This window comes from Anolis sagrei, chromosome X, assembly GCF_037176765.1.
Source record: "Anolis sagrei isolate rAnoSag1 chromosome X, rAnoSag1.mat, whole genome shotgun sequence".
NCBI classification, from domain to species: Eukaryota; Metazoa; Chordata; class Lepidosauria; order Squamata; family Dactyloidae; genus Anolis; species Anolis sagrei.
This window is the reverse complement of record NC_090034.1, coordinates 72814582-72834577: the sequence shown is the minus strand read 5'-3', so window position 1 is coordinate 72834577 and position 19996 is coordinate 72814582. Positions and strand designations below refer to the sequence as shown.

At 45.9% G+C, this 19996-nt stretch overlaps 1 protein-coding gene across 1 annotated transcript; it reads left to right on the top strand.

Annotated features, from left to right (window-relative positions):
- The first annotated feature begins 13853 nt into the window (after window positions 1-13853).
- Window positions 13854-15439, top strand: SFN (stratifin). The gene has a single exon (XM_060784508.2). The coding sequence runs from the start codon at window positions 13988-13990 to the stop codon at window positions 14726-14728; it is 741 nt and encodes a 246-aa protein (XP_060640491.2). The 5' UTR covers window positions 13854-13987; the 3' UTR covers window positions 14729-15439.
- Window positions 15440-19996: the final 4557 nt, after the last annotated feature.

Here is a 19996-nt window from a genome sequence, read left to right as displayed (position 1 = left end):
GCCATTACAAAACAGAGATTGGAGCAATGTGATCCCTACATTGGGTGGCATAGCAGAAACTAGGCTTGGTTGATTAAAAAAATGGTTCCAAATTCAGTTCGGAAGCAGGGGATGCTGGTGGTTTTATTCTAAAATCACTTCCATTAAAAAAAATCGAAACTTTCCGAAACTTCTGAATCAATTCATTAATGCAGATGCGTATGTGCAGTAGGGAAAAATAGTACTGGCAGTGGGGAAACTTCAGGGGATTCGCCCTCCCTCATTTTTAGACCAATCATGATGAAACTTGCTATAGTGGTAGACCACATGGACACTGTTAGCTCTCCAAATTTCATAATCTTTTGGCGAATTTTTGAATTTTCAAAGTTTTTAAAAACATTTTTTAATAATAAAGGAAACCTGTTCCTGGTTTGAAAGTGTTATTTCGTGTTTAATTCGGTGGTCTTTACTTTGAAAGTACCGTAGTTGTTCTACTCCAGAAACTTTGTTTGTGTGGCACAAACTGTGTTAAATTAGTGGATAACAGAAATCATAGTACAGACCCCATCAAGGGACATCTAGACTGACCCCCTTCTTCTGGGCATCATCTAAACTCTCCTGGCATCCATTTGCTTCCTCTACTGAGTTGGAAGGGATCCTCAAGACACACCTATCCATTTATTCCTATTTGCAGATGCAATCATCATTTTATTTTATCATTATTTACTGACTGTAAAGGGCTGGCTGGCTGGATGTGTCTGGCTACCAGAGGCGGCCCTAGGTAATTTTCAACGGTAAGCAAACAGTATTTTGGCGCGCCCCCCCCCCCCAACCAATCATTAATATATATTTTCTGTTCGTCGTGGGAGTCCTGTGTGCCATATTTGATTCAATTCCATCATTGGTGGAGTTCAGAATGCTCTTTGATTGTAGGTGAACTATACATCCCAGTAACTACACTTGCCGCACTTGCTCCCTTGCCTGGCCCGCTTTGGGTCCGGAGGCGTGCCTGAAGACCCTGGCGTGTGCACCAAAAGTCACCTCTTCTCCTGACTTTCTTCTCAGCCATTGGGACCAAGAGAGAGAGACAGAGAGAGGGAGGTGGAGATGCCCACCTTTCCTGAAGGTAGGCGCAAAAACAAAGGAGGGAGCGGAGGTGAGAGATACCTCCAGCCGGAGGGGCTCTCTCTCTCTCTCTCTCTCTCTTGGTCCCAATGGCTGAAGAGAAAGTCAGGAGAAGAAGCAACTTTTGGTGCGCACGCTGGGGTTTTCAGACACGTCTCCGGACCCGAAGCGGGCCAGGCGCGGCGGCTCCGCCCCTTGGCCCACCCGCGGATTGGCGAGAGGAGAGGAGGCGGGTGGAGCGTCGGGGGATTGGGAAAGGGAGCCGGTCATGGGGAAGGGATCAAACGCGGAGAACGATTGAGCGCCAGCTCTGCTCGCGCACCCAGTGGCCGGGTAGAGCAGGAACGAGAGGGGCTAGGCGAGGCTCAAGGGCCTGGCCCCTTTGGGAAGAGGATCGCCCAGCAGCGACGCAAGAAAGCCGAGGCTCCCCCCAGACTGCTAGGGCTGTTGTGAGCTGAGGGAGCGCTCCTCAAGTGGCGGTCGAGTGGCATTTACAGAGGCGCCTCTGCGCCCCTGGCAAAAAAAGTGTTCTGCGACCGCTTACTTCGCGTAATGGACGAGCCACAATTCCTAACAGCCTCAGGCCCTTCCTTAGCGGCTGAGGGGGGAAAGGAAGGGGCCTGAGACTGTTAGGAATTGTGGGAGTTGAAGTCCAAAACACCTGGAGGGCCCAAGTTTGCCCAGGCCTGATTTATAGGCATAAGACACAATGGGATTCTGACTTGAGTCTCCAGTGACGTTGCAGGTTATAGTAAGCACCATGAACATGTGCAAGAGTCCTGCCAATGTCACACCAACACCATCCTGGCCACCACCCAAGTGAAGGCTTTCATATGAAGATGATTCTTTCCTAGATTTTGTGTATTTCCTCCACCACAGACATGCCAGTGTTTCTTACTCTCTCCATTGGTGTGGAATTTGCATGACCCCACCCACTGCCTCTCCCTTAACCCTTTCCTATTTTTTTCTATAGCACACACAGAGCAAACAGAGGAATTGATCAGCAACTGAACATACTAGAGAGGTTTGGGGAGAATTTTCCATGATTTATAGGAGTTGTAGGTACTGGGATGTTCACCTGCAATCTCAGAGCACTCTGAACTCCACCAACAATGGACCTGGAACTAACTTGCCACACAGAAATCCCATGACCAACAAAACATACTGGAAGTCTTTGGAGGGTTTCATAGGAGTTTTTCACCTACATCCAGAGCACACTATAAACCTAAACAATGATGGATCTGGACCGAACTTGGCATGCATACCTGATCTGCCCAAATTTGAATACTGGTGGGTTTTGAGGGGAATTGGCCTGGATATTTTAGAGTTGTAGGTAATGGGATTAATAGTTCACCTGCAATCAATGAGCATCTGAACTCCCCCAAAGATGAAATTGGACCAAACTTGGAACACAGAGCCCCCATGACCAGAAAAAAATACTGGAAGTCTTTGGGGGAAACTAACCCTGATTCGGAGTTTGTTGTGGTTCCCTTACATCCAGAGAGCATTGCGAACTCAAACACTGATGGATCTGCACCAAACATGGCACACATACCTGATATCCTGAAATCGGATTACTGGATGAGTTTTGGGGGGAAACTGTCTGGGAGTTGTTGTTCAACCACAGTCAGAGAAACTGTGACCTCCACCAAAGATGGACCTGGACCAAACTTGGCACACAGAACCCCAATGACTAACTCAATCTATTGGAGGGATTTGAGGGGACTGACTCACCTTAGTGGAAGTTGTAGTTTACCCTACAGCCAGGAAGCACACTGAACCCCACTGGTGATGCATCTATCGCAAATTTGTCCAACATAACAAACTTTAAGTATTGATGGAGTTTTTGGGGGGGTTAACCTGGCATGATGTGAGTTGTAGTTCACTCACAACCTTATGCATTTTGTACAACTAAATAACTGACACACATTTGCACAGTAGCAGGCTTTGGGCTCATTTCTTCAGTGCGGAGACTGCGCAGGTGCCAGAACTCTCAAAACCTAACTTTCCTTTCCAAGAAGATTAAGGTGGGGGCTTACGACTGATGTCTGATGCATTCTACAGCATCCTGAGTAATGCCACTCCAAGTTCTGTTTGGTCATGAAAAAGTGCCAAGCAAGCACCTCATTTAGCCTGTTGTGATTCTGCAGGGAGATAGAAGGCACGCCCTTAAGAACCTACAAGAATGTAAGGAGTTTGCAACTGCTGTTTGGCCGACATCTCAGTGCATAATCTGGCGGCTGTAGAGGGCCTCAAGTAAATTGGCATTCCAATTTAATCACATTTCTTTGCCAGAGTGGTGTCTAGTCAATCAGTCAAAGTCCATGTGCCTATAATGCCCTATACAACCACGTACATCTTGCTGCTCCATGTCCCTCCGGTCTAGTGCAGAAATATATGCACATGACATTTGAATGATGTATTCAAAAACTACAAGAGGAAAAATACAAGGGTTATCTGGAAAGTAGGGTTACAATTTTTTTAAAAAAATACAAAGAAATAATATATTTTAATCAAACTTACATGGATTGTAGCATAGGTATTATATTATTTTTTCCACATAATCACCATTCAGTTCAATAGATTTAGTCATCTGTAGGACGGGTTTTTGATCCCTGTGTCATAGAAGTTTCCCTCCACCTTTTTCAGCCAGTTTGTCACTTCGATTTTCAGCTCGTCGTCACTGGAAAAGTGTTTTCCAACCAGGTGTTCCTTCAATTTAGTGAGCAGATGATAGTCAATGGGTGAGAGACTGCGGCTGTGAGAGGGGTGGCTCCAAACACCCCAACCAAATGACATCAACAACTCTTGTGTTGCATGAGCGGTGTGTGGATGGACGCGCATTGTCATGAAGGAGATAGATTCCCGCCGTCAGCATCTCACAACATCTGTTTTGGATGGCTCTGTGAAGTTTCTTCATGGTCTCACAATATATTCCACACCCATTTTGTCACATTCTGTCTTGACATGACATCCTCTCCATAAACTGAAATGATTTCGCAATTAATCGCAGCAGCGTTCATGCCCTTCATATTTAGGTAGAGTATTACAGTTTATGAACTTTGCACTTGGAGGGAAATGAAAAGAGGATGCTCATCTCTAACCTTCACCACAATGCCAGTCAATGAGCTACTGACGACTGGCACTGCTTATTCGCTTCCTCTGGCTTCGTGCTAAATGGCAGTGATACCAACTTCCCTGCGAAAATTCCCCACGAGAGGTGCAGTTACAGAAGGCAGCCACTACAGCTAGAACAGTGTTTCTCAACCTAGGGGTCGGGACCCCTGGGAGGGTCGTGAGGGGGTGTCAAAGGGGTCGCCAAAGACCATCAGAAAACACAGTATTTTCTGTTGGTCATGGGGGTTCTGTGTGGGAAGTTTGGCCCAATTCCATCATTGGCAGGGTTCAGAATGCTCTTTGATTGTAGGTGAACTATAAATCTCAGCAACTACAACTCTCAAATGTCAAGGTCTATTTTCCCCAAACTCCACCAGTGTTCACATTTGGGCATATTGTGTATTCGTGCCAAGTTCCATCATTGTTTGAGTCCACAGTGCTCTCTGGATGTAGGTGAACTACAACTCCAAAACTCAAGATCAATGCCCACCAAACCCTCCCAGTATTTTCTGTTGGTCATGGGAGTTCTGTATGCCAAGTCTGGTTTGATTCCATCATGGATGGAGTTCAGCATGCTCTCTTATTATAGGTTAACTATAAATCCTAGCAACTACAACTCCCAAATGACAAAATCAATTACCCCCACCAGTATTCAAATTTGGACATATCAGGTATTTGTGCCTAATTTGGTCCAGTGAATGAAATACATCTTGCATATCAGATATTTACATTACGATTCATAACAGTAGCAAAATTATGCAGTAGCAACATTATGAAGAAGCAACAAAATAATGTTATGGTTGGGGGTCACCACAACATGAGAAACTATATTAAGGGGTCGTGGCAATAGGAAGGTAGAGAAACACTGAGCTAGAAGAATGATTCCCACGCTGAAACTCCCTAAACTGTTACACAACAGTCTTGTGCTTTCACTTGCAACAAAGAGATAACCCAGTGCCGCTAGGGCACATCTCAGCAAGAGCTAGGAACATCAGAAGGAGATATGAAAAGTCCAATATATTCCAGTTTCTGTTGCTTTGCACTTGTTTGTTTGCCTGGTCATAGGGAGCCAATCAAAAAGCAAAGACCAATGAAGAAGATAATGTATTAACACCAGCCAAAATGTGCCTTTTGGATTTCTGTGGGGTGCGGTAGTACTTTTATGCCTAGTGCACAAACTGCCGCTATTTGCACTTCTGGCAAATAAAAACTACTCTTCAGAGAGATTCAATTCTTTGGTGTCTTTCTCCCGCATTGTCCTCCTGGGTCAGAAGGGGATTTTTGAGAATGTGCAGAAGGCATGCCCCTTCATTTTGGTGCCAAAACCCAGGAATAGGAGGATGAGCGGTTTGGGACGTGCCATGGGACCTTTAGAGATGTGTTCTTGGTTCCCTGAGGCCAGACTAGGCGACATAACACTTAAGGTGAGAGTTGGGCGCCCGCAAAACAAACATAAACCAATGAAGAAGACAATGTATTAATACCAATCAAAATATGCCTTTTGGATTTCTGTGGGCTGCGGCAGTTCTTTTAGGCCTAATGCACAACTGCCGCCATTTGCACAGCCGGCAAATAACAGCTAATCTTCAGAGAGATTCAACTCTTTGCTATCTTTCTCCTGCTTCATCCTCCTCAGTTAGAAGGGGACTCTTGAGAACGTGCAGAGTACATGCCTCTTCACTTTGGTGCAGTAATACAGCCTTTCTCAACCTGGGGGTAAGGACCCCTAGGGGGGTCGCAAGGGGGTGTCAGAGGGGTCACCAAAGACCATCGGAAAACATCGTATTTTCTGTTGGTCATGGGGGTTCTGTGGGGGAAGTTTGGCTCAATTCTATCGTTGGTAGGGTTCAGAATGGTCTTGGATTGTAGGTGAACTATAAATCCCAGCAAGCACAACTCCCAAATGTCAAGGTCTATTTTACCCAAACTCCACCAGTGTTCATATTTGGGCACATTGAGTATTCGTGCCAAGTTTGGTCCAGATCCATCATTGTTTGAGTCCACAATGTAGGTGAACTATAACTCCAAAACTCAAGGTCAACGTCCAGCAGACCCTTTCAGTATTTTCTGTTGGTCATGGGAGTTCTGGGACCAAGTTTGGTTCAATTCCATCATTGGTGGAATTCAGAATGCTCTTTGATTTTAGGTGAACTATAAATCCCAGCAACTACAACTCCCAAATGACAAAATCAATCCCCCACTCCCAACCCCACCAGTTTGGACATATCAATCTGGGCATATCAGGTATTTGTGCCAAATTTAGTCCAGTAAATGATAATACATCCTGCATATAAGATATTTACATGATGATTCATAACAGTAGCAAAATTAAAGTTATGACATAGCAACAAAAATAATTTTATGATTGGGGGTCACCACAACAGGAGGAACTGTATTAAGGGGTCGCGTCATTAGAAAGGTTGAGAACCACTGCAGTAATAGGAGGACGGGCAGTTTTGGATGTGCCGTGGAACCGTTGGAGGTCCGCTCTTGGTTCCCTCGGGGGCCAGACCAGGTGACACATCACCTAAGGCAGTGGTTCTCAACCTTCCTAATGCCGCGACCCCTTAGTACAGGTCCTCATGTTGTGGTGACCCCCAACCATAATGTTATTTTTGTTGCTACTTCACAACTGTAATTTTGCTACTGTTATGATTCATAATCTAAATATCTGATATGCAGGATGTATTTTCAGTCACTGGAACAAATTTGGCACAAATACCCAATATGCCCAAATTTGAATACTGGTGAGGTTGGGGGTGATTGATTTTGTCATTTGGTAATGCTGGAGTTGCTGGGATTTATAGTTCACCTAAAATCAAAGAGCCTTCTGAACTCCCCCAATGATGGAATTGAATCATACTTGGCACACAGAATTCCCATGACCGAGAGAAAATACTGGCAAGGTCTGGTGGACAATTGACCTTGAGTTTTTTGGAGTTGTAGTTCACCTACTTGCAGAGAACACTGTGGACTCAAGCAATGATGGATCTGGATCAAACCTGGCACCAATACTCAATATGCCCAAATGTGAACACTGGTAGAGTTTGGAGAAAATAGACCTTGTCATTTGGGAGTTGTAATTGTTGGGATTTATAGTTCACCCACAATGAAATAGCAATCTGAACCCCACCGATAGAATTGGACCAAACTTTCCACACAGAACCCCCATGACCAACAGAAAATACTATGTTTTCTGATGGTCTTTGGTGACCCCTCTGACACCCCCTCGTGACCCCCATGGGGGTCCCGACCCCCAGGTTGAGAAACACTGACCTAAGGTGAGAGTTGGGCATCTGCAAAACAAACATTATCTGGGTGATCGTGGTCCGGCCTGGCTGTCAACTGTATTCCCTGCATTGAGGAAAGGATCAGATAAGTTGGTTGAGAAGTCCTCTCCTGGCTTCCTGTCCACTCAGTTAGTAAAACTGGACAAATACATTTATTTCTTGGCACTATGGGAAAATCGCAGATTTTTCTCGCCTTTCCCCATGGATTATCATGCACCCTCCTGCCCCCCTCCCCCAAATCACTGGGCTTTGACATGAATATTTCAGAGTCTGTGTCACTGGATTAAGATGCTACGGAGGATTTGCTCACCCCACATACTTAGATCAGCCGCATGAGTCACCTGACAGGACAATTCATGCTGAAGTGGCGCAGTGGAGTCGCCAGCCCCACCCGTCCCCTCCCCGCCTCACCTGGGAAGACTCACACAAGCACACTGCTGCACAAGGAATGTGTCATAAAGCTGGGCTCCTTGCCCCCTACACGCCTTTCTGGCAACATTAGAAGGAAGAAGAGCCTTCCTGAAGCAAGTAGCAACAGGTTCGAGTCTGAAAGAGAAGGGCTTTTTTGGGAACTGAGAGGGAAAATAACAAAGAAGAGGCGAGAACATAACCCCCAAACCATTAACTGACAAACTAATTAATGAACGCCCTTTCTTTCTCCCAATATGGGACCCATGACAGCTTCCAGGACATGTTAAAAGCAAAATACAATTAAAACGATATGTAAGACAGAATGTTTAAAAAGCCATTGGCCTGAATCACAGTGGTTAATCTTAACTAAAGCAAACACATTGAAACAATGGTTGAATGGTGATCCATCACATAGGTAAATTCCAGTGATTCACTGAGTCTGTTCTAGACAGGGCTAAGTATAGGATTCAAGCCATACAGTAAAAGGTGCTATTAAAAATTAGTTTAAACATAAATTTTAAAGCCTTTAAAAACGTGTTTAAAATAGGCAAGTTAATGTTGGCTGAAGACTCTCCTTGCACCATGTGAAAATGAAGAAAGGTGAGAGTAGTCTTGTAACACTTTTGAGAACGACAAGTTCATTATATTAACATGGCCTGTCCTGGATTAAAATCCACTTCCTCAGAGCAGCATATTTAAGGCTCAGCATGGCTGAGTCTGGGGGTGTTTACACAAAAGTAAGAGTTTGGGGGAATGATACGAGCAGGGGCGGCTCAACCATTACGCAAAGTAAGCGCTTGCAGTATAGTTGATTTTGCCCAGGGGCGCTCTTGAGGCACTCTTGGGGGAAAATAGACCTTGACATATGCGAGTTGTAGTTACTGGATGTATCAATCAAAGAGCATTCTGAACTCCACCAATGATGGAATTGAACCAAATATGGCACACAGAACTCCCACGATGAACAGAAAATATATATCAGTGATTGGTTGGGGGGGGGGGCGCCAAAATACCGTTTGCTTATCATTGAAAATTACCTACGGCTGCCTCTGGATACAAGCTTCCCCCCTATAAGAGACATGCATGGCCCAAGGGCAGCTTTGGGGGCACAGGGGGCAATTGCCTTGACCTCCTGTCCTCCTCCCAGGAGCTGCCAAACCCTGGCAGGCTGGGGATGCTCTCCAGGGATGAAAATGCAGCTGTTCTGAGCTCCTGGGGGAAGGAGACGGATGGAGCTGGGCAGCCACCAGCTAAAGTGGATGGAAGTAGAACTGCATGGATGGAGCTACACTCTGATGCAAGACCTCAAACCCAGAATCCCCCAAACACCATTCTCATTGCAGTCTGTCAGAAATATTAAAATTTAACTAGGTATTTTTAATTACAAAAATGTGAGTCAAGCACTGAAAGGGTCAAATGGATGCAATGACTCAGCAAAAGCTGTAGTTCAATATAAGCTGGCATACCTATAGTTTAATAGGCCTCTGTGTTAGTTTGCCCAGTGGGAGAAAGATCTCAGTCTTTGAGAAGGCCTCACAGTGTGAGGCAGGCCTTAGTCTGTGAGAGAAACCTCTGTGTGAGGGAGGCTTCACATTGTGAGGTAGGCCTTAATTTATGAGAAGGCCGAGTGTGAGAAGGCCTGGTGTGAGAAGCTTCCGTGAAAGAAGCCCCGGGTTAAAGGCCTTATATATAAAGCTGTGTGTAAAGCTACTATGTGAAGCTCCTGTGTAATTTTTGTGTGAGAGGAGATTCTGTGAGAGTGAAGCTGTTCGATCATGGTATCCTTCTGGGACGACTCTCTGGGATGGGTCTTGGGGGCACGGTTCGTTCGTGGCTTCGGTCCTTCCTGGAGGGTCGATTTCAGATGGTGAAGCTGGGAGACGCCTGCTCGGACCCCTGGCCTTTGACCTGTGGGGTCCCGCAAGGCTCTATTCTATCTCCCATGCTTTTTAACATCTACATGAAACCGCTGGGAAAGGTGATCCAGAGTTTTGGAGTTAGGTGCCATCTTTACGCAGATGACACACAACTCTACTACTCATTTCCACCTAATTCCAAGGAGGCCCCTCGAGTGCTGGACGAGTGCCTGGCCACTGTGGCTATCTGGATGAGGAAGAACAAGCTGAAGATCAATCCCGACAAGACAGAGGTCCTCCTGGTCAATCGTAAACCGGATCGGGGTATAGGGTGGCAACCTGTGCTGGATGGGTTTACACTCCCCCTGAAGTCACAGGTCCGCAGCTTGGGAGTCCTCTTGGATTCATCACTTACGCTTGAGGCTCAGGCGTTGGCGGTGTCCGGGAGGGCTTTTGCACAACTAAGACTTGTGCGCCAGCTGCAACCATACCTCGCCAAGGTTGATTTGGCCGGGGTGGTCCATGCCTTGGTCACCTCTAGATTGGATTACTGTAATGTGCTCTACGTGGGGCTGCCCTTGAAAACGGCTTGGAAATTCCAACTGGTTCAACGGGCGGCGGCCAGGATGTTAACTGGCGCTCCTTACAGAGAGAGGTCAACCCTCCTGTTTAAGGAGCTCCATTGGCTGCCGTTTACCTACCGAGCCCAATTCAAGGTGCAGGTGCTTACCTACAAAGCCCTAAACGGTTTGGGATCTGCCTACCTGCGTGACCGCATCTCCGTTTACAAACCCACGTGCTCACTTCGTTCATCTGGAGAGGCCCTGCTTGCGATCCCACCTGCGTTGCAGGCGCGTTTGGTGGGCACGAGGAACAGGGCCTTCTCTGTGGTTGCCCCCCAACTGTGGAACACCCTCCCCAAAGACATTAGACTAGCACCCACGTTGGCAGTCTTTAGGAAGAACTTGAAGACTTGGTTATTCCGATGTGCCTTTCCAGAATAGGATAACCTCCAGCACTATGTCCCAGAAGCACTTTATTAGAGTTTAAGACTCTTTGCACACTGCACTTGCCCAGAATTCCAACATACCACCTCTCACACCCAGCACTTTTTTTAACCTGTACCCATCATTGGCCCGGCCCTGATTTTATTGCATAATAGTGTAATGTTTTGTTGTGTTATTGCTTATGTTTTTAATTTGCTTGCATCGTATTGTTATTGTTTGCTTTTGTTATGTTGAGGCCTTGGCCTTTGTAAGCCGCATCGAGTCCTTCGGGAGATGCTAGCGGGGTACAAATAAAGTTTAATAATAATAATAATAATAATAATAATAATAAGAAGAAGAAGAAGAAGAAGAAGAAGAAGAAGAAGAAATTCAATGTGGAAGCAACAAAGGAAGTGTAAAGAACTTCATTTGTGTTATAGAAACCTTGTTCTTGTAAATAGTGCAACCATTATTTTGCTATAAAGAAAAGCCTCCTATGGAAGAGAAAAGATTGATCTGTGTATTTTTGTTCTTTTTATCACTTTGGGCTACTGCTGCTGGGTCATGATAAGTTACTCTGCTGTACTTTTATGGGGAGGGTCTTTTGTTAATAAGCCCACTCGCTCAACAAGCAGTCTGGGGGTTTTTGAGTGGTATCCTCAAAAAAGGTATTTTTTCCAAGCACCAGAAACCAAAGGGGTTCACTAGCTATGCACTAAATGAGCCGATAATTACTTCTTCCTCTCCGAAGCTCTTCCCTAGACACAAAGGCAAATTTCTCATCCATTCACCTGTTACGTTTGAAGGATTAGGCAAAAATCTAATCCTGGTGAGAGACCCTAAGGCCTCAAGGTAATGTTGGACTCCAATTCCATCAGCCACAGCCAGCATAACCAGTGGTCAAAACCACTAGAAGTCAAGTCTAATAAAAGCTTGGGAGTCACTTGTTCCTCATTCCTGGTCTAATCCATTTTAATGTCATCTAAGCTGATGGCCATCAACACATCAGTGATTTGACGAAGCACATGTAAGATTGCTCTGTTGGATCTGAAGTCCTACATTTCTTGGGATCTCAATAATTGAAGATATGCCTCTTCTTACAGTGGGGTCTTGATATCCACTGTGATCCCCAACGTACACCAAAGTAGGTTAAAGATGGTTAAATTCATAAAAACAAGTTCTGTAGATATTGAGGGATGGCTGTATACATCTGTCCAACAACTGAGGACAAGAATTCAGAATAGGACTTACATCTCCATGACTGGATTTACATCAGTGGTTCTCAACCTGTGGGTCCCCAGATGTTTTGGCCTTCAACTTCCAGAAATCCTAACAGCTGGTAAACTGACTGGGATGTCTGGGAATTGTAGGTCAAAATACCAGGAGACCCACAGGTTGAGAACCACTGATTTACATGTATGGGAAATAGAACTATTATGATGAACGTAGGGACTACCATGACATGGCTACATGTGCATGCCCACTGCACAATGGCAACTAGTGGGAGATTGATGTGCCATCACCACATATGCAGTGGCTTCCCTGGACACTAGTAGATGTGCTGGCAAGTAGCAGGAGTTCCCATTGTTCAATTATATTCTACCTTTATATGACTTATGTAGAATGTAACTGTACAGTATTTGTCTAAACTTTGTAAGATGCCCTGGGTCCCAGAGCTGGGAAAACTGCAAAATCCGGTACAATACCCATAGTCACGTACTGTGGAAAGAGTGGATAATAGTGAATCCTATTTACGTGAATTACCATAGAATCGCCCCAGAGTACCTAGCAAATTCCTAGAAAGGGATGTTCTGGGTCTTCCAGGGCACTCCATGGAATCATCTGGAGGACCTAGAAAACAGATTTTATCAGATGCAAGTAGGTGAAATCACAGGTGTTGGTCTGTGGGTACAGGGGGTGTACTGTATAAATAAATAACACAATAATAATTATTCAATTGTTTAATACGCTTTTAGCCAAAAAGAAACAAAGGAACCCTGTGGCACTTTTAAGACTTAACTGAAATGGGTTATAAATATTTCAAGAAATATGAGGAACCCCCCATTTAGAGTATTCAAGATACTCCACTCCATAGCTCAGTAGCAGTTGTTCTTTATTCATTTGGTCGCTTCTGACTTTTTGTGACCTCCTGGGCCAGCCCATGCCAGAGCTCCCTGTTGGCCATGGCCATCCCCAGCTCCTTCAATGTCAAGCCAGTCACTTCAAGGATACCATCCATCCATCCATCTTGCCTTTGGTTGGCCCTCTTCCTTTTTCCTTCCGTTTTCCCCAGTATCATGATCTTCTCCAAGCTTTCCTGTCTTCTCATTATGTGGCCAAAGTACTTCATCTTTGCCTCTTATATCCTTCCCTCCAGTGAGCAGCCGGGCATTATTTCCTGAGTATGGACTGGTTGGATCTTCTTGCAGTCCAAGACACTCTCAGAATTTTCCTCCAACACCACAGCTCAAAAGCATCTCTCTTCCTTCACTCAGCCTTCCTTATGGCCAGCTCTCGCATCCATAGGTTACTACTGAGAATACCATTGCTTTAACTATGCAGATCTTCGTTGCCAGTATGACCTCTACTCTTCCCTCTTTTATCAAGATTGGTCATTACTCTCCTCCCAAGAAAGAAGGGTCTTCTGATTTCCTGGCAGTACATTTCAGGAAATGCTTGACCATGTGACTCTGCTGATTTTCAAACCATGCCTCCCATATAGAAGGCAAGGCAATGCCACAAAGACCCATTAAATTAGTAGTAAATGCAGGACAGAGAATGGGAAAGTACATTAGAAGAGGACTGGTGGTAGGGTTGCATGGTAGGCCCATGCGCAGTGCCTCCTGGAGGGAAGAGGACTCTCATCTAAGCCCTGGATCTTCAGGGGCCATAGTCTAAGACCAGCAGGCTATTACCCAAGAGGTCTCCCAGTTGTCTGTATTTCCTCATCCTGAGCAGGTATGCGTTCATTCACTGTTTCGCTCCAAGGTGAATCACTGCCACTTTCCTTTTAAGGTGAGGCTGCACATAGGAAGTGGGGGAAGGGTTCACTGGGAGCTTCTTTTTTCACCACGCCTTGTTCTCGCTCTGGGCTGAGACGCCAAGCCAAAAGCCGATCCCAGCAGCTGAGCTCAGCAGAGACTCTGTCGGCTCTCCAAGCAGCTGCCTGATCCCTCTCAAAGCCAGCCTCCCTGCCCAGCACATCCCATCCGCAGCTCCCACAATGGCAAGGAACCACCAAGTACAGAAGGCCAAGCTGGCTGAGCAGGCCGAGCGTTACGAAGACATGGCTGACTTCATGAAGGCAGTGGTCGAGGATGAATCCGAACTCTGCAACGAAGAACGCAACCTCCTCTCTGTCGCTTACAAGAATGTTGTGGGCTGCCAGAGGTCTGCCTGGAGGGTCATCTCCAGCATTGAGCACAAGACCGAGGAAGGAGACGACAAGGCTCAGCTGGTTAATGAGTACCGGGAGAAGATTGAGAAGGAGCTGAAGAACGTCTGCAACGTTGTCTTAGGCCTACTGGACAAGCACCTCATCCCAAAAGCCAGCGATGCGGAGAGCAAAGTTTTCTATTTGAAGATGAAAGGTGACTATTACCGCTATCTGGCTGAGGTGGCTACCGGTGACAATCGCAAACAGATCATTGATAACGCCCGGAAAGCCTACCAAGAGGCGATGGACATCAGCAAGAAGGAAATGCAACCCACAAACCCCATCCGCTTGGGCCTTGCCCTAAATTTCTCGGTCTTCCACTATGAGATTGCCAATGCTCCCGAAGACGCCATCAAGCTGGCCAAGACCACCTTTGACGAGGCCATGGGAGACCTCCACACACTCAGCGAAGACTCCTACAAAGACAGCACTCTCATCATGCAGCTTCTCAGAGACAACCTCACGCTATGGACGGCGGAGTGTTCAGGAGAAGAAGGGGGAGAGGCTGGCGAAGAGCCAAAGAACTGAACTTTTCAATCCCCTGAAGGATGGTAACTCCCCATCGCCGTCTTCCTTCGACCCCTCTCCTCTCCCTACCCATCCCATTTTTATAAGATGTGTCCTCAGATCCTGAAAGTTCTAGCTGGATTTTGACAGCAACAAAGGGGACTGATTCTACACATGGGACTTGCACGTTTGCCCAGCCTTGCTCGAGTGTGGCATCTTTGGGGTTGCTGCTGTCCCTGGCCCTGGTGTTCCTGGTTTGCATTGTCCTCTCCGCCCCATGGCCTCGAGTTCCTTGGTTTGTACAAACCCTTGTACTCGGCAGCAGCATCCAGTTAACCGATGGTCTTCCTGATCTGTCATGTGGGACTGAGTTAGGTATACGTATCTTTCTCAATGTTTAATTATTTACATACGGGAGCCCCAAATCAAAAAGTGACAACCAGAAAAATTGTTTTGCATGGCAAAAATACCAAAATAGTATTGGAAGAGTTAAACCAGGGTAGTCAGTCGCCTGTGCCGTGTGCGGCACCTCTTATCGTGCAGGGTTTTCTCATTCCCAGCATCCTGTTGTTGCAAGATGAGGGTGGTGGCGGGCCTTTGCTGACGGGACGGGATGGATGCTTCTGAGTGGGTTCAGAACAAAACTCTCAAGTGGGTCTTTTGTTATTGTGGTGTTACTGAGGTGGTGTGCTACAGTATTCTTCCCCAATAAAAGTTCACTTTCATGCCTGCCTTTTTTGTACTTGTGGTCTTAAGTTGTGTTTGAGTTTTTCCCCTCCTAAGGGTGGTAGAAAGTTGGGAGCGGGGAGAATGTGGCACCCACAGGCCACTCGCTGGCATGCTGTGAGATGGGAACTGGAAAGCCAGCAAACACACAAGTCTAAGCAAGGAGATCAGAGAGAAAGCAGGTTGATGCATGCTAGTGTGCAGCTTTCCGGCTCTTCTGAAATCACAGGCACTCCCTTGCAGGAGGGAGGGGGAAAGGTGATGCCCTGAAGCAAGAGGGCTGCTACCTGAAGATGCAGTTGGGCTCTAACTGTAAAAAAGAGAGAGGCAAGGGTGGAGTCGCAGAACAGCCCCAAGGAGAGGCTCTTATGGGCAGGAATGGCTTTGATCTGCTCGATAAAGGAAGGCAGAGAAAGACCATGCTCCCTTTCTCTGTGTGAAAGTGTGCCCCCATGCTCTCTTTCTTCGGGTGCTTCTTCTTGGCTTGGGTGGCAGAAGACACAGATAATTCCAGTGGTGGGCTTTTTTTTTGGGTGGGACAGGGTTGCACCAGTAGGCTTTCGACAGTCAGGGAAATTTCCATTCTGGCTTCTTAGCCAAAAGAGCCTCAGTAGATTGTAAATTACTGGAGAGAAGATGGTTGGGCTCATAGAAGGCTCTGGTCAAGCTGTAGAGTTCCCCCAGAGTAGACGAAGTGAAAGTGGAACCAAAACCATAACCATAACCAACTAGTTGAAGGGTAGGGAGTGTCTATTGAAGTGGTTCTCAACTTTCCTAATGCCGCAACCTCTTAATACAGTTCCTCATGTTGTGGTGAACCCCAACCATAACATTATTTTTTGTCGCTACTTCATAACTGTAATTTTGCTACTGTTATGAATCGTAAGGTAAATATCTGGTATGCAGGATGTATTTTCATTCACTGCACCAAATTTGGCACAAATACCCGATATGCCCAGATTTGAATACTGGTGGGGTTGAGGGAGATTGATTTTGTCATTTGGGAGTTGTGGTTGCTGGGATTTGTAGTTAACCCACAATCAAAGGGAATTCTGAACTCCACCAACAATGAGATTGAACCAAACTTCGCACGCAAAACTCCTATGACCAACAGAAAATACTGGAAGGGTTTGGTGGACATTGACCTTGAGTTTTGGAGTTCACCTCCATCCAGAGAGCATTGTGGACTCAAACTTGGCATGAATACTCAATGTGCCCAAATGTGAACACTGGTGGAGTTTAGGGGGAAAGAGACCTTGACATTTGGGAGTTGTAGTTGCTGGGATTTATAGTTCACCTACAGTCAAAGAGCATTCTGAACCCCACCAATGAAAGAATTGGGCCAAACTTCTCACACAGAACCCCTATGGCCAACAGAAAATACTGTGTTTTCTGATGGTCTTTGGTGACCACTCTGACACCCCCTCACGACCCTCCAGAAATCCCGACCCCGGTTGGAAAACGCTGGTCTATTGATTAGTATGGGCTTGGTCTGACAAAGCATCCCCAGGTACAGTCAGCATTCTGTTAATGATATATGCTAGCACATGTCACATTATGCTTGTGCATGTGGAGGTTGGCGTTCCTCCTTCTTCTACAATACCTAAAGGCCCCTGAGACTCACTGCTGTCTGCCCTATCTCCTCCATCATAGCTATTGCTTGTAGCAAGCAGGCTATTTGTAGGAGTGCCCAGTTATGAGGCCAGAGTCAGACACAATCTGATGACGTGATCTGCTTAGATCTTCTCTGGGTGTCCGTGTCTACTACAGGGACATAGCCGGACACTTCTGTATAATCCAGCTACAGAATGTCATAGAGCAGGCATGGGCCATGGGTTAAGCAACTGAGGAGGAAAAGGAAAATACTTGAAGATTTTAGGAATGGTGGGAGTTGAAGTCCAAAACACTTGGAGGGCCCAAGCTGGCCCATGCCTGCCATAGAGGGACTGCCATAGTTCTGGGACTGGTGACAGATCAGCAGTAGATGGGGGATACTGACCCAGCCCTACTAGGAAATAGCAAGGAATGAAGCAGCAACCTTCTGCATCCAAAGCAGGTGTTATTTCCACTGAGCTACAGCTTCTTCCCATCTCTTTGCCTCTTCCAGCATTAGTCTGGTTTTTCATATGCAGAGATCAGGGAAGTTATCTGTGTGCGGGCAATTTCCCACATGGCTTAGTCTTTCTCCTTGGGTGCATGAGAACAAGCAGCACCAGAGTGGCTCCCACAGTCCTGAGTGAGTGTCTCAGGAGCAGAAACCAGTAACAGGCTGTGAAGGAGGGGAGTGTCTGAAGCAGGGATGGGCAGATTTATTATATGGCCTAAGAATAGCAAGCAAAAGGAAAAGTTGTAAGAAAGCTGGTTCTCTGGCTGGCCTTGGGCCAGTTGATTATCTCTTAGTCCAGTGCTTCTCAAACTGTGCTCCTCCAGATGTTTTGGACTTCCATTATAGCTTGTAAACTGGCTTGGATTTCTGGGAGATGAAGTCTCCCAGAGGAGCAGAGTTTGGGAAATACTGTCTTAGTCTCAGTGTTCACTTTTTTTTTTTAGAGCAGCAGTTCTCCACCTTCCCAATGCCCTTAATACAGTTCCCCATGTTGTCATGACCCCCAACCATTACATTACTTTTGTTGCTACTTAACAACTGTAATTTTGCTACTGTTATGAACTGTAATGTAAATATCTGATATGCTGGATATCTGATATTTTCATTCACTGGACCAAATCTGGCACAAATACTTGATACGCCCAAATTTTAATACTATTAGGGTGGGAGCGGGCGGTTGATTTTTTCATTTGGGAGTTGTAGTTGCTGGGATTTATAGTTCACCTACAATCAAAGAACATTCTGAACTCCACCAACAATGGAATTGAACCAAACTTGGCCCACAGAACTCCAATGACCAACAGAAAATACTGGAAGGGTTTAGTGGACTTGAGTTCTGGAGTTGTAGTTCACCTCCATCCAGAGAGCACTGTGGATTCAAACAATGATGGATCTGGACCAAACTTGGCACGAATCCTCACTATGCCCAAATGTGAACACTGGTGGAATTTGGGGAACATAGACCTTGACATTTGGGAGTTGTAGTTGCTGGGATTTATAGTTCACCTACAAATAGCATTATGAACCCCACCAATGATAGAATTGGGGCAAACTTCCCACACAGAACCCCCATAACCAACAGGAAATACTGTGTTTACTGATCATTTTTGGTGACCCCTCTGACATCCCCCTTACAACTCCCCCCCCCCCCCGGGGCCCTGATCCCGAGGTTAAGAAAGTTGCAGTAGATTATAGAATACATTCATACAAACTTGTGAGTCTCAGTGTTGGTGTGATCATTTCATCGCATGCTTTTGCCATCTTGGATCTTCTCCATGAAGCATGGAACAGCCACCCAAAATGCTCTCAATTTCTGACCTTCACTGAGATGTTAAGTGCCAATGGGGATGCTTCCAGAAGACAACCTGAGGAGGGTCAAGTATGACATCCCGCATCCTCGTTCAGAAGGTAGCGTGAAGGTGGCTGATGCAACGGAACACATACCCTCCCGCCATGACTGATTCACCCCGCCCTGGCTCATCAAATATGTTGAACCGCTGAAGGACGCAAAGCAGGGAAAGTTTCATAAGAACATAGTTGCTGACTCAGTGCATTAATCGAGGTGGCACCTCATTAGCATGAACTATAGGCCCAAATATATAATGTACAAAGCAACTGGTTTAAATACAAGAAGTCAGATCTGGTGGGGCATTTTTCTGTCGGAAAGGTTAGATGCTGATTCATGTTGCTGCAGAACTGGCAGCAATTCTACTTGGTGGTGAAGGATCTTAGAGGAGCAATAGTGGCCTTCAGAGTGCACCAAATATTTACTCATTTATTTAACTATTCCCCTGAAGGCTCTAGGTGGAGACATACTAACCATCCTTTCTCACTCACCCGCTCATCAACCCAGCCAGGTAGGTTTCCCTCTGCTACTCACTTCTTACAGTTAGGGAAACAGAAACTGAGAAATGGCAACAGCTACTTGCCTAGGGCTGCACAGCAGAGATGGGATAAGATTTCTCAACCACAGAAATGCGCTGGAACTGGAGCTCACACCTGGTGTGTTTTCTGCCAAAGTACTACTCCCATGCTGTCAACTGGAATATACATTTCTGATCTCCATGCCACGAGAAAGCCTTGCTTGTTAAAACCTCTTTCTCTCCCAAACTGCTGCCACTCAAGATGCAGAAACAGTGAAAAATACAAAAAACGGTAATGACCTGACTACTGTTGTTAAGTCTAACTAGAGTAGACCCACTGACTCAACAGATCTTACAAAAGTGTTGACATTCCACATTTTCATGGACTATTCAAGCAGGGACGGTAGTAGGATTTCAACCAATATCTACTGGGAACTGACTCTCTCTCACATGCAAACACTATACATAGAATACAAACGCATAGCCATGTTAGTCTGGAATATCAGCATGTAATGGAATCTTGAAACACCTTAGAGACCAACTGAGAGAATTGTTGATAGCATAAAGTTTCATAGACTTTTGAATGCACCTGAG